The sequence below is a fragment of the Lithobates pipiens genome, unplaced genomic scaffold (genome assembly GCF_037356315.1).
Source record: "Lithobates pipiens isolate NorthernLeopardFrog02 unplaced genomic scaffold, aLitPip1_a1.2 Scaffold_59, whole genome shotgun sequence".
Taxonomy (NCBI): Eukaryota; Metazoa; Chordata; class Amphibia; order Anura; family Ranidae; genus Lithobates; species Lithobates pipiens.
Genome location: NW_027507880.1, coordinates 796,357 through 822,442, shown reverse-complemented (window position 1 = coordinate 822,442; position 26,086 = coordinate 796,357). Strand labels below are relative to the sequence as shown.

Genomic DNA, 26,086 nt, shown 5'->3' with positions numbered 1-26,086 from the left:
CCTGGTCCAGATAGCCTCCTCTATGAGTATTATAAATCCTTTCTTCCCCTACTTCTGCCACATAAACTGTAAACTCTTAACACCTTCCTTCAGCAAACTGCCATCCCCTCAGAAATGCAAAGATCATTCCTCACTTTGATACCAAAACCTTACAAGGACAGTTCTTCATGCGCTATCTATAGGCCTATAGCACTTTTAAACTCTGACCTGAAATTTTTTACCAAACTCCTCTCGATACGCCTGAACACGATATTACCCTCTTTAATACACAGAGATCAGGTGGGCTTTGTCCCTCTCCATCAGGTAGGGGACAACACAAGAAGGGCTAAGAAGGGTTATCGACTTGATGTGGCAAACAGGGACAGGCTGGATTCCTTAGTCCTCGGTCTGGATGTGGAAAAGGCCTTCGACCACCTTGGCTGGCCTTTCCTTTTTGCCACATTACGCCACATGGGATTCCGGGGACCTTTTCTATGGGCTATTCTACCCCTCTATACCAACCCTATATCCCAAGTGAAAACTCCTTTTCCTCTGTCTCCCTCTTTGCAAATTGGACCAGCCAGGAGTGCCCACTCTCACCTCTATTGTTTGCACTATATGTTGAACCCCTGGCGGCATCCATCCACAGAAACCCAGGCACTCCCAATCAACATCCCGGCAGCCGAAGTGCACCACCTGCAGCAGCGCTTTCCTTATAATTGGAGGACCTCAGCCCTGAAATATCTAGGGGTTCATATAACCCCGACCTTTGCCAAGTTATACTAAGTGAACTTCCTGCCCCTGTTTCACTCCATAAGAGATCTACTGAAAAAAATGTATCCCTTCTGGGCAGAGTGACCAAGATGACCATTCTCCCTAAACTCTTGTATCTATTCCAGACACTACCTATCCCTGTCCCTTATATACAACAAAAACTCTTGATTTCAAAAATATATATCTATTCTTTTTTGCAGAATTTTTGAAATCAAGAGTTTTTGTTAAGTGTCACTACAGCTACTCCCTGCATCTATGGTTGTAAGCTATCATCTGTACATCCAACCACGTAGCACTGCAGTTATGTTAGCCTAACAGTTTTCCCCTACACTCTTCACGGCACCGGATATGAATATATGGCCGGACTGTGCCTGTCGGCATTCCATCTGGAGGTGTATGCAATACTGACCAATCAAATCGCTATGTGTTTATATAATCATGACCTCAATGATGCTCCTCTTGTATGCCCTCTCTCATGATGAGATTGATGTTTTGCTGTATTGTATGTTTTTTGCTATTATTGTTGTTTTTTACTTTTAGAATGTGCTGTGGTAGTATCTGGCTCTGAATGCCCCTGATGAAAGGACTATACAAGCGCCCTGAAACGCGTAGGGATGAATGTCTAAAATTATCATACACTAACGATTCATGATTGTAATCTACTGTTTTTATTAATCATATTGGTGATGGTTGCACCTTAATTTTATATATTTTTTCATAATAAAAGCTATTTTGTAGAATTGTCTGTTTATGTTTCTCTCCTCTGTTGCCTAGAAAGTCCCTTATAATTTCCCTTGGGGGGGTACTTGTCTTTTGCAATTTAAGATTAGTGACTCTATCACTGGTGGGGTCTTCCATAAATGCCCTCTCTGCTGAGAGCAGACCCTCTGTGGCTTCAGTCATGGCTGTTTCTGAGGTGCGCTTAATCTTATTGATACGCATAATAAGTGTCATGTGGGCGTGGGTTTTAAATGCCTCCCAAACTATCTGTTGTAATGCAGTGCCTTCATTAGTGGTCAGGTATTGTTACCAGTTGGTTATTATATCATCTCCCTCTGGAAGCAGCGTCAGCCAGAAGGGGTTTAACCTCCATGTAGTTAGAGGTCTGGTATGTGGCAAGGATAGCGTAGCCCAGTAAGGACAGTGATTTGAGAGTGACCTAGGTGAAAATCCCACATCCGCTAACTGGGGTAGTAGGGAGTTGGACAGAAATTGATGAGAATAAGATGGTATTTTTAATATAGTTTTTTCAGGCAAATACAGTAGCTGCACATAATGATGAAAATATAAAGTGTTTGTAAACCTCTAACAAGAAACATGAACAAAACATATCCATCTAGAGCTAAAAAGGTGATGGGGAGGGAGATCCAGCCTATAATTGACAGCCTCAGCTTGGTTCCTGTGTGTTGTGTGAAGGGGGTGTATGCCTTCCGTCCAATGAGTGGCTTTCCACTTTGAATGGCTTTAGAGAAAAGAATGCTGCAAATAAACAGGTACAACTTATGTAGGAGGATTTGTTTAATATCGGTGTATCATCTGAGGTCAGTCGCTTCAGTGGGTAAACATAATGATTTACAACCACTTTAGTGCCTGGTAATTGGAGGTGCACAAAAGAATAAAAGCATTCAAATGTGCCTTTAAAGAATATAAGAGGTACATGGATACAAAGAAATGGTGAACTGCTGAAGAACTGCTGCTCAAGAAATGGTGAACTTGCTCTAACTTAAAACTCACAAACAAAAAAACGTTTGCTTGAGCAATTATCATCATTCCACTTTCCATCATCACGTATTTCCACACAGTCCTCATTGCCATGAAGGTTGTTGGGTTCACCTACATGCCAGTTGAAGTATTTGATGGCTTCTCCAGACAGGTCTCTAAAATGACCCTCTTTCTGCAAGTCATTTATACCCATGAATGCATGCTCATTGACCTGCTTGCGGAGGGATAAGATGGCTTGGTTTTCTTCGGGGGTCCGGGGGACGGCCAACTGACCTCCAGCATTGGCACAGCTGGTTCTGGCCTCAGAATAAGTGGTTTCGACACCATTTATAATATAGAATTTGTTGCCACTTCTTGCGACTTCTTTTGTAAATGAAAGAGCTGTAATAGTGGGAAGAAGAGGAAAAAAAATATATTTTCATCACAAGACTTCATGGAACACATAGCAAACAGTAACATCTGCCACTTTCTATTAGGTTAAAGGAATTATGTAGGTGAACAACTGTGGCAGCCATTCATCTCCATCTAATAATTGTCATTTAGAGGGCTCAGCTGCTTAAAATCCGGATGTCTAAACTGTAGTCTTGTTTATCTAAAGATGCACTCCAGGACATCTAAAAATCTAAAGACTAAAGGACTTGGTAAAACAATTTTACTAACCCAATCCTCCTCTCCTGCAAATTCCCTTGCACTGCTAGAGCCACCCACAGCCTCTTCTCTCCTATACTTCTGCAGTCTAAGGTCTTTTGACCTCAAAAAGACCAATGCAGCGACCACATTGTAGCTCTGCAGTGGACATAAGGACACCGAGGAACAGTCCAGTGCCAGAGCATGGGGGAGCAAAGGATTTGGTAAGCAAAACTGCTGGGCTTCAGGTTTGCTGCACTCATTTTAAGCATTTGTATAGTTTGGTTTGTAGACTGCTCCTGACTAAGAGCTGTGAGCTGGTTCAGCAGCAGAGATTGGACCTCCAATCCCTTTAGCTCTTCTTTCCCCACTGAATATTCCAAGGCAATTGTCTCTTCTTCCTACCTACCCATTGGCCCCAAACACAAGATATACATTACCCAGGTGAAAGTATCCTCCATATAAAGCATCCAGCTAACCTTTTGCCTGCTTCTCCAGGTTTGATTGCAGATCTCTTATTCGTCTATCCATACCAGCCATTTGCAATTTAAGACTTTCAATTGCTAAGAAAAGAGTTGACATAATTAAAGTGAATATATCACATGCAAAATCATTTGTTCCTTTCTTCAATCAGGAGTAAAAATCAAAAATGTTTCTACTTCTTTTTGGTCAGGAAACATTGAGAATTGAGAAGTTTGAGAAGTTTGAGTTCAGTACTTCTAAGATACATTTTTTTGGGCCTTAATATAGAAATTGTGGATGGGAACTTTGTCACATGTCATAAAAAAGATCCCCGGGTACGAGTTTTATTGCTATAGACAGATTGAATCCACATTGGCGAGGGAGTTCATCAAAAAGAAAAATCTCACGACTAGAAACCCAGTTGATTATTGACTTGAAATGTCATACTCCTGTGGGAATGAATATTGACTGGGACGTGAATTGCTTTATCAATAACAGTTAGGTTATTTTATGAATTTATATATATATATATATATATATATATATATATATATATATACAGTGGTGTGAAAAAGTGTTTGCCCCCTTCTATATGGAGACAATGCATGTGTGCAATCTATGCTTTAAAGATGTAAACAATTAATTAATAATAACCAATCATTCACACCTCAGAAAATATACAAACTAATCATCATCGAAAATTATAAAAAATTATCCATACAAACACACACACACACACATATATATATATGTGTATATATATATATATATATATATATATATATATATATATATATATATATATATATATATATATATATATATACAGTGGTGTGAAAAAGTGTTTGCCCCCTTCCTCATTTCCTGTTCCTTTGCATGTTTGTCACACTTAAGTGTTTCGGAACATCAAACCAATTTAAACAATAGTCAAGGACAACACAAGTAAACACAAAATGCAATTTGTAAATGAAGGTGTTTATTATTAAAGGTGAAAAAAAATCCAAACCATCATGGCCCTGTGTGAAAAAGTGATTGCCCCCGTTGTTAAAACATACTATAACTGTGGTTGTCCACACCTGAGTTCAATTTCTCTAGCCACACCCAGGCCTGATTATTGCCACACCTGTTCACAATCAAGGCATCACTTATGCCCCATACACACGATGAGATTATCGGACGAATGAACGTCCGTTTTTTATTGCATGCTAATCTCAGATCGAATCTGATGAGTTTACTAAAGTCACGAAAATTCCCGCACGACATAAAAAAAATTCGTACGTGATGTCATGTGTTGTAATGCATTTGTATTGCATTTTCGAACGATAGCTGTACTGATTACACAAAAATCGTACGATCTGGCATCGTACGAAAAAAATTTCCGTGCACGTCCGATAGAATAATATCGGATGTACTGTTCGAATCGGCTCTCAAAAGCTCTGTACTAACGATCCGATTATCGTACGATCGCATCGAAAGCGGTATTTTCCGTACGATTTTCGTATCGTGTGTACGGGGCATTAAATAGGAGCTGCTTGACACAGTAAGGTCCACCAGAAGATCCTTAAAAGCTACACATCATGCCGAGACCCAAAGAAATTCAGGAACAATTGAGAAAGAAAGTAATTGAGATCTATCAGTCTGGAAAGGGTTATAAAGCCATTTCCAAAGCTTTGGGAATCCAGCGAACCACAGTGAGAGCCATTATCCACAAATGGCGAAGACATGGAACAGTGGTGAACCTTCCCAGGAGTGGCCGGCCGCCCAAAATTACCCCAAGAGCGCAGCGACGACTCATCCAAGAGGTCACAAGAGGTCACAAAAGACCCCACAACAACGTCCAAGGAACTGCAGGCCTCACTTGCCTCAGTTAAGGTCAGCGTTCATGCCTCCACCATCAGGAAATGACTGGGCAAAAATGGCCTGCATGGCAGAGTTCCAAGGAGAAAACCACTGCTGAGCAAAAAGAACATCAAAGCTCGTCTCAATTTCTCCACAACACATCTTGATGATCCCCAAGACTTTTGGGACAACATTCTGTGGACCGATGAGACAAAAATGGAACTCTTTGGAAGGTGTGTGTCCAAGTATATCTGGCGTAGAAGGAACACTGCATTTCAGAAAAAGAACATTATACCAACAGTAAAATATGGTGGTGGTAGTGTGATGGTCTGGGGCTGTTTTGCTGCTTCAGGACCTGGAAGACTTGCCGTGATAAAAGGAACTATGAATTCTGCTGTCTACCAAGAGATCCTGAAGGAGAATGTCTGACCATCTGTTCGTGTACTCAAGCTGAAATGAACTTGGGTTCTGCAGCAGGACAATGATCCTAAACACACCAGCAAGTCCACCACGAATGGCTGAAGAAAAACAAAATGAAGACTTTGGAGTGGCCTAGCCAAAGTCCTGACCTGAATCCTATTGAGATGTTGTGGTATGACCTTAAAAAGGCTGTTCATGCTCAAAAACCCTCTAATGTAACTGAATTAGGACAATTCTGCAAAGATGAGTGGGCCAAAATTCCTCCAGGACGCTGTAAAAGCCTCATTGCACGTTATCGCAAACGCTTGGTTGCAGTTGTTGCTGCTAAGGGTGGCCCAACCAGTTATTAGGTTTAGGGGGCAATCACTTTTTCACACAGGGCCATGATGGTTTGGATTTTTTTTCACCTTTAATAATAAACACCTTCATTTACAAATTGCATTTTGTGTTTACTTGTGTTGTCCTTGACTATTGTTTAAATTGGTTTGATGTTCCGAAACACTTAAGTGTGACAAACATGCAAAGGAACAGGAAATGAGGAAGGGGGCAAACACTTTTTCACACCACTGTATATATATATATATATATATATACATATATATATATATATATATATATATATATATATGTGTGTGTGTGTGTTTGTATGGATAATTTTTTATAATTTTCGATGATGATTAGTTTGTATATTTTCTGAGGTGTGAATGATTGGTTATTATTAATTAATTGTTTACGTCTTTAAAGCATAGATTGCACACATGCATTGTCTCCATATAATTGATTTTATTATGCTTGTTATAAATTATTTTGTATAATGATTTATTTTTTAAATATTGTTTTTAATTTTGTTTACATAGTATGGTTTGTGCTCCATATGAATCCGCTTCCGATTTTCTATGTCTAATATCCTTTATTTGGATGTTGGCGAATTTTGTTTTCGGAGGTTGGATTGTATGTGTATACTTAATTTTATTGCGCATGTGCCAGTTGGAACGCAGAGCTGGACGGTGTATTGTGGTGGTTATTTCCACTTTTTCAATCCTTCCCAGCCATTGGCATTGAAGTGTGTTTCTCTCCGTTCCACTGATCACTTCCGATTTTGATTGGTGGATTGGTGCGCTCCAGTGACCACTTCCTGTTTCCGGATTTGCTGACTGGTGCGCTCCAGTGACTACTTCCGGTTTCTTATGCTCTTTTCTGGAAGTGGTCACTTGTCACCTCTCGCCTGATAGGGCGAGTGGAGATTATTTAGATTTTTATTGGACTATTATTTTCCTTGGTTTGCTCCTGGAAATTAGTGGGTTTTTAGCTCCATAATGCGCATGTCCTGACGCTTGTTCCGGCATACAGCTGTTGCATTGTGAGTAAAGTACAGCACCTGACATTCATATTGGGTTTATTATATATAGAGCATGCTTGCATCACTTGGTCATGCCTCAGATGATATCCCTCTTGAATGATACATGTAAGGCTGACTGATGCAAGCATGCTGAATGTGGAATTCTGATTTTTACCTACCTTTCTTTGATGCCCATGTGTCACTTCAACACTGTAAGTGCACAACAATAAAAATGTATATTTTTTTCGTACATATGTTCTGTCGCTTCACTTTTTTGCTTTGCATGTCATATGTAAACATTTGCATTGCTGTGGCCTGAAGTTAAATGGATTATCCTGATTGCTTCTTGGATACATTCACATTTGTTGTGAGAGATTGACACCAGCTAAGAGTGGCCAATTCCTGGAGATTATCTGTTCATTTAGTGGAAGCTGTATAATCCCTATGATTTACATTTAATGCTCGTCCTTATTTGATATCTGGTAAGCAGATTTGATACACCTGGGTGTTGTGTGCCTTTCTCTGCACTCATTGGAAATGGTGGAAGCTTTCTCACTAGCATTCTCTTCACTGATTGAGCTTGGATAAGTGCCGCAATTTGGACTATATTTTACTGAGATGGTTGATGATCAACGAACTGTGTTGGCTGCTATTTATCTCTTTACAATTTGTTGCTTTTCTTAACGCTGATACCTACCTTTATTTATTTTGTGGTATAAGTAAGCTTTGTAATGTCACTATTGGCCTCTCCCTTAGGGTTTTTTCCTGTCTTGTATAGGCAGTGTGCCACATTTATCTCTTAGCTTTGTTTTCAGACTGAGAACAGTGGTGGATGTAGTCACAGAGGGCAGGGAGATGGGGCGGCGCGGGGTAGTGACCGCCAGTCACCAAGCAGCAGCTTAAACAGACTTGTTCCTCTTTGCTCCCCTCCTGTACTGTTTGTTCCTGGTGTTAGACAGTCTGATGCCACGTACACACGATCAGACTGTCCGGCGGACTTAGCCCGGTTGACAAACTGCCGGACTTTCTGAAGGAGTGGACCTGCCCACACACAACCGGACTTTTGGCAGGAGTCTGCCATACTTTCGAAAATGAAACGGACTTGCCCACACACGGAGGAAAGTCCGTTCATTTTGAACGCGGCTCCAGGTAGCCAGGACTAGCGAAGGAGGTCAATGTCGCCGCCTTTGGTGGCAATATTGACACGCCGCTGGCTCCTTCACCTGGTATGGACTTAAAGGGGAAGCCCTACGCAGAAAAAACGGCGTGAGAGCCCCCCCAAGATCCATATAAGACCCTTATCTGAGTATGCAGCCCGGCCGGTCAGGAAAGGGGGTGGGGACGAGCGAGCACCCCCCTCTCCTGAGCCGTACCAGGCCGCGTGCCTTCAACATGGGGGGGTGCTTTGGGGAAGGGGGGGCACAGCTCCAGGGATCTTCTTCCGTCTTGGGTGGTCTTCTCGCCGGACTCCTCCACTATCTTCTGCTAGCTCTTTTACTAGCAGAAGAGCCCGCCTTTCTTCTTCGTCGCCGCCCAGGGATCTTCTTCTGACTTCGGGAGTCTTGTACCCCTCTTTGGGGGTCTTGTCCCCCTCTTCAGTTCTTCTTGCCGGGCCTCCGCATTCTTCCTTTAGCTCTTTTACTAGTGGTGGCCTGGAATTCTGTGGCCGCCGCCGCCTCTTCTTCTGACTTCGGGGGTCTTGTCCCCCTCTTCGGTTCTTCTTGCCAGGCCTCCGCTCCTTCTTCCAGGTCTTTTACTGGTGGTGGCCCGGTCTTCTGTCACCACCTTCTCTTCTTTTCTTCTCTTCTTCTTCTTCTTCCTTGAGATGTTGACTCGACTCTGTCTCTGGCCTTAATGACAGGGATGTGTTGCGCGGCGACTTATATAGGGACAATGGGCGTGGTCAATGGGTGATGTCCCCGGCCATTATGATGTCACAGTTCCAGCATCCTCTGAGACTGTGACGTCATAATGGGCGGGGACTTCACCCAGTGACCCCGCCCATTATCCTTATATAAGTCGCCGCGCAACACGTCCCTGTCATTACGGCCAGAGACAGTGTCGAGTCAACATCTCAAGGAAGAAGAAGAGAAGAACAGAAGGTGGCGAAGACAGCGGCGAGAGAAGACCGGGCCACTGCCAGTAAAAGAGCTGGAAGAAGGAGCGGAGGCCCAGCAAGAAGAACCGAAGAGGGGCACAGAAGACCGGGCCACCACTAGTAAAAGAGCTAAAGGAAGAAAGCGGAGGCCCAGCAAGAAGAACCGAAGAGGGGGACAAGACCCCCGAAGTTGGAAGAAGATCCCCGGGCGGTGACGAAGAAGAAAGCCGGGCTCCTCTGCTAGTAAAAGAGCTAGCAAAAGAGCAGAAGATAGCGGAGGAGTCTGGCGAGAAGACCCCCCAAGACGGAAGAAGACCCCCGGAGCTGTGCAATAAATGATTTTGAAACCTTGTGTGGTGGTTTTTAGAAAAAAATTTTCACCAGGTGAATGGGTAGGGGTACATTGTACCCCATACTCATTCATATAGGGTGGGCGGACGGTATCTGGGGGCCCCCTTATTAAAGGAGGCTGCCAGATTCCGATAAGCCCCCCGCCCGAAGACCCCGACAACCAACGGCCAGAGTTGTCGGGAAGAGGCCCTTGTCCTCATCAACATGGGGACAAGGTGCTTTGGGGTGGGGGGCCACATGGCCTCCCCTTCCCCAAAGCACCCCCCATGTTGAGGGCACGCGGCCTGGTACGGCTCAGGGGGGGGCACTCGCTTGTCCCCACCGGCCGGGCTGCGTACTCGGATAAGGGTCTTATATGGACCTTGGGGGGGACCCCCATGCCATTTTTTTGGCGTAGGGCTTGCCCTTTAAGTCAATACCAGGTGACGGGACCAGCAACGTGTCAATCTTCACTAGTCTTCACTAGGAGCCGCGTTCAAAATTAATGGACTTTCCTCCATGTGTGGGAAAGTCTGTTCATTTCAAAAGTCCGGCGGACTAGCACACACGGCCGGATTGTCCGCCGGACTCACAGTCCGACGGACAATTTTTGAGTCAAAACTACTTTCTAAGTCCGCTGGACTTTTGGGGAAAAAAAGTCCGCTGGAGCCCACACAAGGGCCGGATAGTTTGATCGTGTGTACACGGCCTGACTGTTTTTTTCTCAGATTCTGTGTCTCCTGTCTGCCTGTGGGAGGGCTGCCCTGGCTCATTTGCTGCTGCTTCTGAAGTAGGTGGATGAAAGCAGATGGTTCTTAAAGGGACAGTGTACCTGTTTTTCTTGGTGAGAGAATTATGATTTTTTTTCCATTTTTTTGCAGATATGAACTCACCACACCTGTCAGTGTCACAGGAGACTAGCAAAAGGTACAAGGGGGCAACATGGTACATTGTTTTTAAAAGAGTGTTCAAGGAATGCTCAAGGAATCCAATATATGGTGTTTTGCAATAATTTAGGAGCAGAAAACACAAATACTCCAAAAAACATAAGACCCACCACTGGTCATACCCTGACCAGGACAATCTGCATTCTTCACATTCTCGCACAAGATGGCTTTCATGCTCCTCAAGCAGCTCACGTGGCAATGGCTCACATGTGTTTACATCAGCACAATAGAAAATGCTTTGCCCAGCCCACAGTGAATGTTGGACTCGCAGTGACGGGAAAATAATGTGCATGGATTCCATCAAATGACAATGGATAAGGAAGTGGATGCACAAATTTCAAAACCTAGAGGCTGTAGTGGAAGGAATGCAGGAAATGTCCATGCCACAGACAAGACACAGGCCCAACCATCGCAAAACACACACAATATTCCCAAATGTGAAAAAAGGAAGGGTCTTCTTTCCCCATAATGAGTGTTAAAAGCTCATTGTTGACGAATGGCAGAGATCTGATAAGAAAACCAATTTACAGTAAGAGGCCTCCAAGCTTTACTCAATGAAGCTGGTCAATGCATATTTAAGCATCGCAATTCTAGTAGTGGATGGGGCCTGCCAGCAGCTGGTGTGCAAGTGTCTTTGCCTTTCAATATCTTTAGTGATCCTATGGATTGAAAAGTGCATTTTTATTTGAGTCGAAAATGCATGAACAGCGTTTACCATGGGTTCCAATGCCCTACGTCGCACCAGTGGAGTGTGTTTCAGTACAGTCAAATAAAGTAGCATTCGTTCTGTATGGAACACATCTGTAACATGGCAAAACGCATTGAAACAGCACCTGAACACTTCAAAAACACACATGCAGAAAGACCCCTTCAACTCAGAAATTGTGGTGAACTGGCCCCCAGACTTGTAGAAAATCTATACTGTGGCAGGTTTTTGCCTGTTGACTAGCAACAACATTAACTGTGATGTTTAAAGCATTATTAAATGGCCTTTAATTCAAGTGGAACCTGCAGGAGTGGCCATGGTTTTGGAGGACTTGAACCTGGCTGCTGACTTTTGGCAGAGGCTTCAACAGACTTAGTTATAGGGATGGCGCATTCAGTCACAGCCATGAGAGCTTTGTGGTTGAGCCACTGGAAGGTGGATGAAGCTTCCACACAAGCCCTTTGTAACAGTCTCCATAATGGAAAGTTGTTGTTCGGCAAAACGCTGGATGAAGCGAGTGACAGAAGAAATGTCCAGACTGTGGCCACAGTCTAATAAAAGAAAGCAGTCGTCTTTTTGTTCAAGTTGGTCAATCTTCAGAAGGGTTCAGGAGTCCAAATTTTATAGGCCAAGATGAAATTTAACAGATCACAGTGAAGGGGGTTTAGACTTGCTCTTTACAAGGAATCAAATCCAGAGCAGGCTGCTAGACATCTGGAAATTCTTTTGAAGCTGGGCCCAACCAGTGTCTTCCAGTGGGAGCCAAGATATTTTTTGGAGAGTTTGGTTGACAAACATCAAAGATAGTTAGCTGGGAGTGCAATCGCCAAATTCTTTCATTCATGACCAACAGATCTAAAGAAGAAAGAATTATTGCAAGATTACATATAAGAATTAGACTGCAACAAGTCCATAGTGCTTGTGCCACCAAAAGAACAAAATCTGGGGTATTCTTTCTAGGACACAAGGCATCAGGAGCTTTCCCTACTGTCTGAGTTTGAAGAAATTTAATGGGTGCATACACATCAAAAGGTTCAAGATGGAGTCCGTGAAAACAGTTATAGCAATAGTTCAGCATGAAGACCGGTTAGTGTCAATCGACCTGGCTGACATATACTTCCATGTACCAATCAGTGTGAAACATCAGAGACATCTGAGATTTGCAATGACCGGCTGTCACTTCCAGTTTAAGTGTTTGCCATTTTTTCGGCATAGCACCAAGAATCTTTTCAAACATTTTGTTGGTAGTGGTGGCAGTAATTTGTCTTTGGGGATAAGGCTCTACCACTACTTGATGATGTTTTGATTGCCGCATGTGTAAGCCAGGAGCTGGTAAAGCATCACAATCTTGTCCAAGAAGTCCTTTTCCAGGTTCGGTCGACTAGTTAACAAACAGGGAAAGCAGTTAACTCCTTCTTAATCTTTAAAGGGTCTTGGAGTAGTATTTCTGTTTCAATGTGTTTATTGAGATTTGCAATAAAGGCACATAAAGTAACAATACAGACATTGGCTCATAACAAAGGCCAACATGGCCAATCGAGGAGGACATGTAAGATATACAGTCAACATTATATCCTTGAAATGAATGGGATGTAAACTGTAAACATTTGCCTCCAAGCTCATCGACTGCTTTGTCCATGACCGAATGAGTCGCGGCTTCTGTGCACAACATTCCACTGAAACTGCCCTATTAAAAATTACCAATGACCTACTAACTGCTAAGTCCAATGGCCATTACTCCATACTCATACTCATACTCTTAGAACCTTTGACACAGTTGACCACCTGCTCCTCCTCAGCAAACTACACTCCCTTGGCCTCTGTGATTCTTCTTTATCCTGGTTCTCCTCTTATCTATCTCAGTGCACTTTCAGTGTTACTTACAACTCCATCTCCTCCACTCCTCTTCCTCTCTCTGTTGGGGTACCCCAAGGCTCTGTCCTTGGGCTCCTCCTATTCTCACTCTATACCTCTTCTCTGAGCCAGTCGATAACCTCCCATGGCTTCCAATGACACCCAGATCTATCTCTTTACTCCTCAACTCACCCCCTTGATCTCCTCACGGATCTCAAACTTACTGAATGACATATCAATATGGATGTCACACCACTTTCTCAAACTCAATCTTTCTAAAACCAAGCTTGTAATATTTCCTCCTTCCCCCTCTCCCCCCATGAATTTACCATTAAGATCAACGGCCTAAGCATTGGTCCCTCCACACATGCCAGAGTGCTGGGTGTAATCAATGACTTTGACCTCTCCTTCAGCCCTTACATCCAATCACTGGCTAAATCCTGCCACCTTAACCTCCACAACATCTCCAGAATTCGACCCTTCCTGACTAATGACACCAGAAAACAAATTATTCACTCCTTGATTTCAATGGGGAGCAGTGATGGTGGAGCGGTAAACACGCCGCTCCTTCACCACTCCAAAGAAGCTGATGGCAGGACTTTTCCCTGACATCCTGCCAGCGCACCGCTGTAGTGTGTCACACTACAGACAATGGTGCAGCTTTTTTAGGGCGGATTGCAGGCGCTATTTCTAATGCTATAGCGCCTGCAAAACGCCCTGGTGTGAAAGGGGTCTAAGTACAAGTCCTAAAGGGGGTGATGTTGTGGATATAAATAAATAGTTTTAAGTATAAAAAGTTTGTACTTTATGGTAGCAGCTTGAGCCTCAATTGGCTATAGGATATTCCTATGTAGGAATTTATTTTAGCGTTTTGCTCAATCCATAAGCGCGTGTGTGAGAGGCGCAGTTTTCTACACATTTTTGTAATTTTGTACTGTAATTGTGCTGTCCTCCCTCTACATTGTGAAGCGATGCGTAAACTGTTGGTGCTACATAAATCGTGTATAATAATAATTGTGCTGCCTTTACAGGCTAATTTGGTTATAATTACTTATATAGAATTTGCTGTTTACCACTGCCATCTAGTGGCCAAAGTCTGTAGCAGCTTTATCTCCAGTTATGTCAATTTCTCAGACAGGAATGAGACACTTGGTTTAGCAAGTTCTTCAGCCATTTTAGATGGCCATTCTATATGGATGCAGCATGTCCGTTTCTCTCCCAAGAGGCTTGAGACATCATCACCTGTAAGTTCCTTTCTGTTGTGTCATCTGTCATTTATGCTAGACTAGTTATTCTATGTGTACTGATATCTTGTCATTGTATTGTATTGCAGTTTCACAAAGAAGTAAAATAAAGTTGGATTACTTCGGTAGACAAATCAAGCATTGGGCTTCCATTTACTGGAGTCTCTGACAAGTGTTTAGCTGTCCGTTTAGAACCACACATAGTCAGTGTTTTGAGAGCGGAAGAAAGAAAAAGAAAAAGCAGAACAGGAAGCAAAGTTGCATATACTTCAGCGTCAGTGTGCAGCCGCCGCAGCAGCAGAGGCCGCAGCTTATGCTGATATTGAGCGATCTGGAAGTGGGTCTATCCACGAATGCCCAGATGTGCCTGAGAAACCCCGTTCCTCAGTAGAACGTACAAAGGAGTATGTCCAAGAACTTTTAAACAGTAATGCAACAAAACAGTTTCCCAATCCAGAGTCAGCTGAATTTAAATCAGAACCCCTGAGTGTACGACAACAAACCCATGAAGTCAGCAGTGCCAGAACAATTAAAGATGAACCATTAGAGACGTTGTTACATACCTTACAGCGGAGTCAGACTGCTGCGGGTGGCCTCTTGCAGGGTTCCGATCTCAACACCCATGGAAGTGGGGACAGGGAGTGTTGAGGTAGCGAAAGGGTGCAGGTGCCTGCGGATTGAAGATGGAGGCTTGAAGACACTGGATCCTCACGGAGGAAAAGGTGTAGACTGGTCACCGGAGGTATTCAGTAGAAGCCAAGCAGGTATGAGGAAAACACTGCACATCACGAACAAGCAAGGTTGGCAACTGATTGACAATGAGGTACAGGAACGGAAGGTAGGTACATAGTCAAGGACGAGCAGAGGTCTGGTAACGTGCTGGCAGTGAGGTACAAAATCAGGAAGCAAGCCGAAGTAGAAAGTCCTAGCCGAGGTCAGTAATAATCCAGGAAGTAATAAGCAGGGATGATCCGAAAGAATAGTCGATCAAGCCGGGTAATCAGGAACAAGGTCACAGGTACAAACAACGATCAGGTATCTCAGGGACAAGCTGAAGACGATCCAGCACTGGTATCAGGCCAGGATCCTGTTTATATATGGTGACATGTGCCAGGATTGGTGGATGTGATCGTGCGTGCGTGAGTTTGCCCATACGTTCGGTTTGACGGGCAAGTGCGTCCACGTATTCGTATTGGCGTGTACATGCGTCCGTTCGTTCCGAAACTCATTCGCCTCTGACGGGGACACCGCATATGGCCCTTGGAACGAAAATAAGCTGCTGCTACACAGGGACGGACATTCACGCGGTGAGTTCCCTGACAGACGTATAGGAACAGGCAAAGTGAATCCTTACTACAGCAACCCAAACACCAGAGCACACAAGATATCACTAAATATCTTTTAATGGTTAATTCAGGCTTTCTCAAGTTTGGTGACTGCCCCGAGAATTACTGGGCATGGAAGTCTACTTCTCTGAATGCAGTCAAAGACTAATGCCCTGTACACACGGTCGGAAATTCAGACGGAAAAGGTCCGATTGAATTACGTTGTTGGAAAATTCAATCTTGTGTGGGCTCCATCTGACTTTTTCTGTCTAAAATTTTCAGACAAAATTTTTTTTACGATCGTTTGTAGAGAATTTTGATGGACAAAGTGCCATGCATGCTCAAATTAAATTATGAGATGAAAGCTATTGGCTACCAGCCTCTACGTAGTCCTGTCGTAATCAACGAACATCACTTCTTTCCGAACGATTGGATTTTCCGACTACTTTGTCTGACCATGTGTATGCAACACAAGTTTTGGGCAAAATCCGTTGGAAAAAATCAGACGGATTTTGTGGTCGGAATGTCCGACCGTGTGTACAAGGCATTAGACTTACAAGCAGCTGACATGCTAGACCTGATGATAAAATAGCTTGGGACAGAATCAGCAGTGCATGCAAGAAGAATGCACAGGATATACATATTTAACCCTTCAGCAGGATTTGATATGATCTGGCAAAGGCTAGAGGAAAGATATGGATCACCAGAAGCAACTGAAGGTGCTCTAATGAAAAGACTGCAATTTTTCCCTAAGCTAAACAGCAGAGACAATTTGAAACTGCAAGAGCTGGGTGATATTCTTTGGGAAGTCCAGTGTGCCAAAGAAGAAGGCTATTTAAGAGGACTTGCACATTTAGATACCGCTAGTGGTATTAAGCCTATAGTGGAGAAACTATTAAGTCAAGAGGAGGGGTGGCAAGGAAAGCTGGATGTTTTCGGCACCTCACCGCTACACCATTAGCTAGGGAATCTTAATAAGTAAGTATGCACTTCGGTGCTGCTGGGGGTGTCACCTTACCCGTACTTATGTGTGTAATGATTATTGATCATTTCCATCTAATTTCCATTTTAGATTATCACGTGCATGCTACCTGATGCCATGTTTCCACCTATCTACACCCATTTTTAAGCTACTATTTAATATCTACCTCTACAGGTCCAGTGAAGCCATAGGTCCTGCAGGCACTACCTTGTAATTATGAATTTACCCAATCTTGTTTTTTTTGAACTATGGAATTTTATTATGGTTTTAATTGAGATAGTATTGCCATCAATTTGTTTACTGTTCATTATTATGTTTATTTTTCTACCTTTGACACTAATGGTTAAATTTTGAGGCACTTTTGTTATCATCATGGTTACTGTTGTTTCTGTGTTATTTACCTTGATATTAACAATATATGTATGTTAACACTGTTACATCAATAAAATTCCTTTTGCTCAGCTTAATTATCCATTTGCTACCATATGGTTCACACAAAGTCCCACTTTCCTTGCCCCCCTCCTCTTGGCTTACAGGCAGTTAATAGCAGTCTACTTACTGAGAAAGCAGGATCTTCTAATGGATCTGTTAGGCAAACTATCTTCCAACAATAAGTACCTCAACTAGTATTGGCTCTATGGAGCATTCAAGTGGTAGTTCTCATAGAGAGTACACTGAACATGCATCTTCCATTATTTGCAACAAGGTACAAAGGTGAAGTGATAGAAGGTGGATTCATGGTTCCAGGGTTTTCTTCCTCCAGTGTCCTTGAATATGAAGATTCTTCAGTTGAGCTGGAGGAAAAAAAATCTGAAAGTACCTGCTAAAAAAGTCTTACATGGAGAGCCAAGGAGAGAGAAACCTGGGTTGCTGAGGCTGGTGACCCTGCTGAGTACCCGTGCTTACATGTTTTTTTTTTTTGGATCGGGGCTGCACTACTACACCTAACCAAAGACCACCACCACCAGAGGGACCCACAAGGTCATGGCTGCACACCACCGTTAGTGAGAGACTGCCACCCACCTCTTTGCTTTGCTGAATTTGCAGTGTCCAGGTCTGTGTCACCATATTACTTCAAGGCCCAGCGAGCTGGGAGTGAAAAATTTTGCACCCAGAACATCTGCTGCTTTGCCCGGAATCACTGCTTCAGTGTCTGCTGCCACCATCTTCCAATACCAAGAACAACTCCTTATAAGATAAGGTTGTTAACTTAGGGACCTTCTGACTTCTGTACTGCTAAGAGAACCAGATTAAGGTCCCAAGGGGACACAAGAAAGTCCACAGATGGAGATATTTATCTACTAACTATACAAAGAAGTGAGAGACCAAAGGTCTCTGAAAGAGAAAGGCTAATGCTTAGATTGGGCCTTTAAACGTACTCAAAGCCAGATGCTGATCCAGACCAGATTAAAGGAAAGACAGAATACATCCCACGGAGCTCTTTCTGGGATGATAGTTCCATCCCAGTTATGATGGTAGACTTTGTGGAAAGTTTGATTTTCTAGGCTTCAAGTGGGTAGGGAATGATGACCAAGTCTAAAAAGACCTCCATTTCTAAGGACCATAAATTCCACAACCATTCTGTTAAAACCAGTGACTGAGAAGCAAGATGAAACACTTTCTATTGGTGCAGATGGTCCAGATGATTTGGAAGGGCCCGTCAGGAGCCTGAGTATGTTTTACTATCATGTACTTCTGGGCCAAGTTGATGCAATAAGTATCACCAGAATGCCTTCCAATGCAGAGCAGACAAGAGAGTATCTAGAGCAGGGAACTCCAAACTTTCTATGCAAAGGGCCAGTTTACTATACTTCAGGCTTTAGGGGGCCCAGACTGTGACCAGTAGGAGTAGAAAATGCCCTGGCATCAGTGCCCTATCATTGGTTTTAATGAGAGGAATAATACCACATTGATGACATTAATGAGGAGATTAGTACCCCATTGATGATGTCAATAGGTGGAATGCTGACCACCGATCTAGAGGGACAGAAAGGCTGAACCAGTGAAAGGCTCGATGATTCCTGGATCTGACAACAAACCTGTCCAGTTTGATGTTGAATCTATACAGTAGCAGATTTATGTCTTTCGCCCACCACCTGTGGCAAAGGGCCTGAAATACTTCTGGATGGAGAGCCAATTCTCCTGGATCTAAATGCTGATTATTGAAAAAGTCTGCCTGATTGTGATGTGGACTATGGTCATGGCTGAAACCTGCAGATGTTTTCTTTTGTGTGGCATGACTATTGGTGCCTCTTTGGTGGTTGATGTAAGCCATGGCCATGGTATTGTCTCACTATCATCAGGTGTGCTCACAACAGCAGATACAACTGAATACAAGGGTCCTGAGTGAATAAACTACCACACCTATTAGAGCTAAGAGCTGAGCCTGAGCTAGCAAGACCATCTGCCATTTTTCCTTTTGCTTAAGATTTGCTATGCTTGTGAATATATGGCTTCCAGAGGGATATCGATAATCTCCACAGCAGTAGAGAGGGAGTCCAAAGCAACCCAGGAAGCATGATAGCTACTATATTGTGTCTAACGGGAGAGAACCAGGAGATGTTGCTGGACCAAAGTCCTACCCAGAAAGAAGAAGAGGCACTTCAGCTCAATATTTGCTGCATCACACGTCTATACCTCAATCAGCATACAAGAAATCTCTCACGCTCCATCTAATCAACGCAGTTAGACAATGTATACCAGTATATTGGAGAAACACCATTTCCCCTAAAATTGCAGACTGGCTTAAACGTATAGAGAACATAGTGGAGATGGAGGATTTAATCCATCAAGCTAAAGAAAACCAGACAATATATCAGAAAACATGGGCTTGTTGGCTACACTTCTGAGACTCCTCTGAGTTTCAGGAGCTTCTATACAACTCATAACTTCACCTCATAGAGGGAACAGGCAGACATTTCCCAACGTACCTTCCCTCCCCCAACATGGATAGGGTAACCATCATACCCACTCACCTATCTTAATCCGCACTTCACATAAAGAACTCCCCCCACACACCCCGACAAAGAGCAAATCAAATTCAAAATAAAAGTAAACCTATACTTATCTCCCAACACTTGACCAACCATTGAACATAAGGCCAATTTCACAACTTTACATTATTGAGCTCCTTCGCTAACTTGCCCACTCCCGGAAATGGGCTCTAAAAAACCACTATAAAATGTGAAGAGGGCAAGTTCCACTACTGATGGGACATCTCAAAATGCAACAACTGCCCCCTCCCTCACACAGTGTGATCCCGTTAGGGGTGTCTGGGACGGGGATAGGCTTGTCTTGGTTCACCTGATCTTCATAGACAGACCCTCTAAGAAATGACCTACGAAACCTCATAACAGTGATACCTTTGTGCACAATTCTTCATACCCGTTCAGACTGATACAATTGTACAATGATTAGTTTGTACTTAAGTTATATATAACATTGTTATAAAAATTAATCATATGGTCTTTCGATACCCTGTATGGAAATTGTTTGACTACATGTACCAATTGCATTGGTTTAATTTCTGTTGTTATTATCTGTAAACGTTATGTTACTAATAATAAAAATTATCTGGGAAAAAAAAAGAAGAGGCAGGATGGACAACTGCAGTAATACTATTAAAAAAAGGCGGTGCTCAGGTCATGCAGCAAACACCTAGTTTGGGAAGGCACACTTGGCACCACAAAGGGGGGCATCCAGTCTTAATAACTCTAATCACTGGAAGGTGCTGCTCAGACCACTTCTTACAGGTGTGTAGACATGCAACAATGCAGGTTACAAAATTCACAAAAAAAGCATACCAGATAGGTGTGATCATGGCCTAACAGTTTAACTTTAATACTGAATTAAATTGATGTACTGTAATATATCATTATGTAAGCAACAAATGACATGGACTGTTACCTGGAGCAGCGTTGTCTCCTCTTTCCCCTTTCGGTCCTGGTGGTCCTGTTAGTTATAGAACATATTTAATAGGAGAGTTAATTAAACAAAACAGTTAAAACTTTAAATTATCTGTGCAGGAGAAGATCAAAATAAATTTAGGCCTATGAATATCTGTGGGTCAAAGATCATTATTTTAAACAAAGATGTTGATGACAATCTGTCTGTTTACTTTCCTCTAAAGGATGTGTGAGGGTGTCTAGGCACGCCTGTACCTACAGCCCAATAACTGTATATCTGCAGTGTGAGGTCTAAGGCACTGCTGCCCCTGACTGTGTCACAGAGAATGTGCATTCAGATTTGGAGATGTCACCACTGTACTACTCACTGCAGAACATTGCCTGGTAAGTCATTTTGTTATTATACTGTATCTGCTCAATAGGTGCAAAAAATAAATATGCAACACTCATATCAGTTACATTGTTCCTAGTAAACTCTGCTTCTGTTTAATATTAGTGCAGATCCCATTTTCTACAGCCTATTCAACCCTGAGGAAGGGTGTTTTTTTTTTACAAGCCCCTGAAACAAGTTGACCTTTCCTTGGTGATTCTAACCACTTGCTGACTGCGTAATATACATTTACTGTGGTAAAGTGTCTCTTTTGTGCAAAATGTGCAATGGCCTCTAAGGGATGCGCATGTATAGCTGGAGACTGATTGGACAGAGGGGGAGCCAATCAGGGGGCCGGTGGACCCGATGTCTTCCGGCCATCCCCAACCATTCTCGAGAGAGGCAGAATGGTGGTCTACCTATGTAAACAAGGCAGAATATCGTTTTGACAGGGGAGAAGATGGAGATCTTGTGTTTCTGCTACTCGTTACTAGTAAAAAATAAATACCTGTATTTATCAGTGTATAACACGCACCGTCAATTTAAGAGGGACGTTTCAGGAAAAAAAAGTTTAAAAAAAAATAAACTACTTTGAAGCAAAATAATGGTCAGTGCCCATCAATGCAGTCTTATCAGTGCCCATCTGCAGACTTGACAATCATTGCAGTCTTATCAGTGCCCATCTGCAGCCTTGCCTCTCTTTGCAGCATAATCAGTGCACATCTGCAGCCTTGTTATTGCTGAAATAAACAGAGGTGGGTCTCCTGTGTAATCGGCTCGGCTCGCAGTCCTGCCCAGTCCTGCCCTTTGCAACGAACGAACGTCATCACGTTCTGAACACCAGTTTCGGACAAAATCTATCGGAAAAAATCCGACAGATTTTGTTGTCGGAATGTCCGACCGTGTGTACAAGGGCTTAGAAATATAAACTGAGTTATTCAGCACTCCTCCTCACTTGAGCTATTGCAATTTTGACTGGTGATGCGCAATGGACCTAGGTTTAAATTAATGTAACACAATGGGATCAAATCCCCCACCACCCTTGCCCTTTTACCCCATTAAATAAAACACTTACAACCATCAGGTTGGAAAGGGCAAAGCCACAGCTTTATTAAATTCTAACACGTAACATGTGAACACATTTAAGCAGTGCCGATCACAGTCGTACTTTGAGCACTCAATTACAAAAGGGGGTAGTGGGGCCTGTCCTTACCATAAGTGCCGGACAGACAGCCTACTTCCAATTTTTCATCAAGGGCATAACCCATTCCAGCAACTTTTAAATGCTGGCAAGGGCAAGAAACCGCAGCAAGTTGTGACATACCATAACAAAAGGAAAAAGGGGGCGGGAGGGTGGTCAGCCCTTCCGATTCTTGTGAAAGACCCAGAATTCCCTGGGGTACACGTTTCCTGAGCTCAGGCCCATCCCATTCCCATGTTTCTACCAATCATTTCCTTTGTCCGGCACCTGGCCATGCCCCCAGCAGTCAAGGCTCTCTTTCCCCAGGGAGGGGGGCTCAAGAGGCCTTCATTATTTCTACCGGTGACCCCATTGGGGAGATTTCCTCTCACTAGATATGTACAGAATGGAAACATTTGTTTATTTTCACTTCGAAAAGATTTGTTAATTTACTATATTAGTTTTGTTGCATTTGTAATGAAATTAATTTCGTTTAGTTTATTCATATTCGATCAGATTCAATTTTTTCCAAAAATATAGAATCGATTTGAATTCATTGTGAAGAATAACTGGTTCTATTCTGTTCGAAGTTTGAATTTTGGAAGACAGACATATAGTTTTTATTTTGTTCTATTCAAAATTTATTTCAGGAGGCAACGGTAATATTTCCAAATAAATTTTGGCTATAGCAAGGGCATGTGGAGGTTCATTTTATTACAAACTTTCTGCAAGGAACAAGAAAGATACATCCTTCTTCTCCATCAACAGAAAGAAAAAAAAAACACAGGGGCGGGCTTCACAGTGACTGATCAATGTGGTAGCCAATCGGAGGCTTAGTACAGGGCCCAGGAATCTCGGTGAGACTCTCAGCACAAAGGGAGAGATGCATATATGCATCTCCACTTAAAAATACCCAGTGCACGAGGCCACGTATGTGTGTTACTTCTGCATGAAGAGGTTAAAGGTCATGATTGCAGCAGTGAATGGTGCATGTTTCTATTAAAATATGTGGTGGTGGTTACCATGTGTGTGTAAAGGGATAATTGGCCAGCCTACCTTTCCGAGTGATGGTCACTCTCAATCTGCTGGTACTTAGATTGGTGTCCTGCAAGCGGAAAATACTATTTGTACAGCAAGGCTGACAGTGTGTGTATGTCACACTAACCTTCCCTTGTTCTATCCAACGCAAAAACTTTTTTGCTGAAGTTGGGTTTTAGTTGCAGCAGAGTTTGGTGAGATAACATTAATGGAAGCTTTGGTTGAAAAACCAACCAGAGAGAAAAAAATAAGGTCTTAATTTCCTTCATGTACACAAACAATATGTTCCTTATTTACCTGAAGGCCCGCTGCTTCCTCTTTCTCCTTTTGGGCCTGTTGGTCCGGCGACCCCTTGTGTACCCGGTGCTCCTAAAAAGCCATGTAATACAGTGACCCAATTAAAGATAGAACAACATATAGAATTATATTTTGATACAACAAGGATGTACTTGTAAATAAGGATTGCTAAAATAGTATTTACCAAAAAAAATCTTAAAAGCAAACTACAAATTCCTGGACCTCATAGCAAAACTTTGGCTGCCCCTTTCCATCCCCAACTCTAGTTTGGTGGCCAGTGAACTATGTTGCAGATCTAATGATAGCCATTTTTAAAACATTACCCCTAGAATAAGCCTCCCATAAACATTGGGGCCTAAGGGCCTATATTGCAGACCTAGAAAAATGGCCTCCATTTAACATATTTCCTCTAATATGAGACCTCTCAACATTTACGTAAGCCTTAAAAATGTACTTCTTTTTTAGCATGTTAAAAATGTAATTAACATTATTTAATTTGTTCAGCAAGACAAAAATGCTGGTTGATCATATAAGAAATTCAAAGCTAGTCCGTGCACTATTTAGCCCTCATCCTGTACTGCATGTGTTATTTTTTTTTTTTTTTTGCAGTGAAATACACTTTAAATAAAGATGCCTCTATTTACCACATTGCCCTTGAATATATGGTAGCTGCCAAATGGCCAATATTGTAGACCTAAAATAGCCCCTATTTACCATATTATCCAAAATAATAGCTCTCATAAACACTGATGCTCAAGGGCCTATTTTGCACACCTGGTCCCTTTACCATATTACCTCTAATATGAGCCTCCATACACCTAGGCCCCCTATATCTAAAACCTAGTCATATCAGTTCACATTCAGCTACAGTACATATATACTTTTCTGTTGTTTAATCTAAAGTCATACAAATTATTAATGTAAGCACAGAGGATTCACTTTAATTAAGTTCCCAGTTACCTGTTTCCCCGTTGGCTCCTCTTTCCCCTTTTGCACCAGGTGGTCCGGCAACTCCTTGTAATCCAGGAGGGCCTAATCAGTCAAGAAAGAATAAAAGCTTTAGTTTAACCTACTTAATTGTTTACTTCCCTGGTTCCTCCCTCACCTTCAACGTGTTTCTAACAGGACCTGTACCCTCAAAAAAGTGTCAGGGCTGGGCTCAGCCCTTCCTTCTCAGAGCAGGCCACTCAGCTGTCGGTTGATTGCCAGCTCTAATCTTTTTCACAGTCACTCACCAGATAATGATATCCTGTTCATCATTCCTGCTGGTTACTTAAGCTGTTCAGTTCAGTCCCTCTCTGCCTTCACCTTGGTCAACACATCCAGAGACTCTCTCCTGTGTACCTGTTGATGACTTGCTTGGCTGATTTCCTTTCTGGTTCCTGATCCTGCTTGCTGTTCCACTATGCTAATTCTCCGGTTTCCTGATTTCCTGGCCTGTCCTGTAGTATGCTGATCTCTGGCTCCCTGACATCCTGGCTTGTTTGACTATCGGTTCCGGTTACCAAACTCTGGCTATAATTTGACTACTTTGCTCTTTTTACCTTTTACTATTATTATTATTAAACAAGTGTGATTTTAACTGCACTTCTGTCTTGGTCTGATTCATGGTTTCTGACAGTAGGCGAAGGCCATGAATTCAGAAGATGCAGTCAATCCACTTGTTGGTAATATTTTTCCCAGGTTGGATTAGCAGGATAACCGTAAGCCATAGCCTTACAGATGTTCTTGAATCACACGGCTCACCGGGCTCACCTGGAAGCTCCCACTGTGGTTGCAGTGAAGATGAACCCATGCACTTCTGCTTTCACGTCTGTCTGCGGATGAGAGAACATTTAGGGAGAGGGGGAGATTGTGCCTTTATTGTGGCCAGGCAGGTCACTTTTTAGTCTTGTCCTACTCATCCAGGGAATGCCTGAACCTTGAGGTCCTGTAGGGGACAGACCTTAGGTGGCATTGTTTTGTCCCCAGTTATCCAGAAGGATAAGCCTCTGGTTCCGGTTACCCTTTCTTGGTCTGAGTCATCCATCGAGATACAGGCTCTAATTAACTCTGGGGCGGCAGGCTTGTTCATTAATGCTGCCTTTGTATCTAAGCACTCAATTCCGCTCAGCTTCCTGCCACTCCACTTGTCATTAAGGCTCTTGAAGGGAGACCTTTACAGCCTGCCCATGTGACTCATAAGACTGTTCCATTGTCCATGGCCATAGGGGCTCTTCACCATGAGATAATCCAATTTCAAATTATTTCCTCACCTAAGTTTCTGCTGGTTGTTGGCTATCCTTGGTTATAGAGGCACAATCCCTCTTTTGATTGGCTTTGTGCTGAGGTTCTCTCCTGGTCATCACAATGCAGCAAGACATGTTTCCAGAATGTGGCTAAGGTTCTATGCACCTCTTCACTCTCCTCCCTGCCTGTGGTGTACCGCCATTTTAGCGATGTCTTTGACAAAGGTCAAACAGGTAGTTTGCCTCCACACCGGTCATATGATTGATCGGTTGACCTTCCACCTGGTGCCATATCCCCCAGTGGCCGGGTTTACCCTTTGTCGGTCTCAGGGGATAAGGCCATGGAGAAATATGTTGCAGATGCACTCGAGGTTTCATCCACAAGTTCTCGTCTCCTGCTGGTGCTGGTTTCATCTTTGT

General features: G+C 42.9%; 1 protein-coding gene across 1 annotated transcript in view; it reads right to left on the bottom strand.

Moving 5' to 3' along the window:
- Positions 1-2,253: 2,253 nt before the first annotated feature.
- Positions 2,254-26,086, bottom strand: part of LOC143958161 (collectin-43-like) — a 32,077-nt gene continuing 8,244 nt past the window's right edge. The window contains exons 4-8 of the mRNA XM_077467618.1: positions 24,399-24,470; positions 23,439-23,510; positions 20,555-20,599; positions 3,582-3,665; positions 2,254-2,856 (exon numbers count right to left, since the gene is read on the bottom strand). Coding sequence (XP_077323744.1) covers positions 2,477-2,856; positions 3,582-3,665; positions 20,555-20,599; positions 23,439-23,510; positions 24,399-24,470 — 653 coding nt within the window. The 3' untranslated portion in view covers positions 2,254-2,476. The remainder of the gene's footprint in view (positions 2,857-3,581; positions 3,666-20,554; positions 20,600-23,438; positions 23,511-24,398; positions 24,471-26,086) is intronic.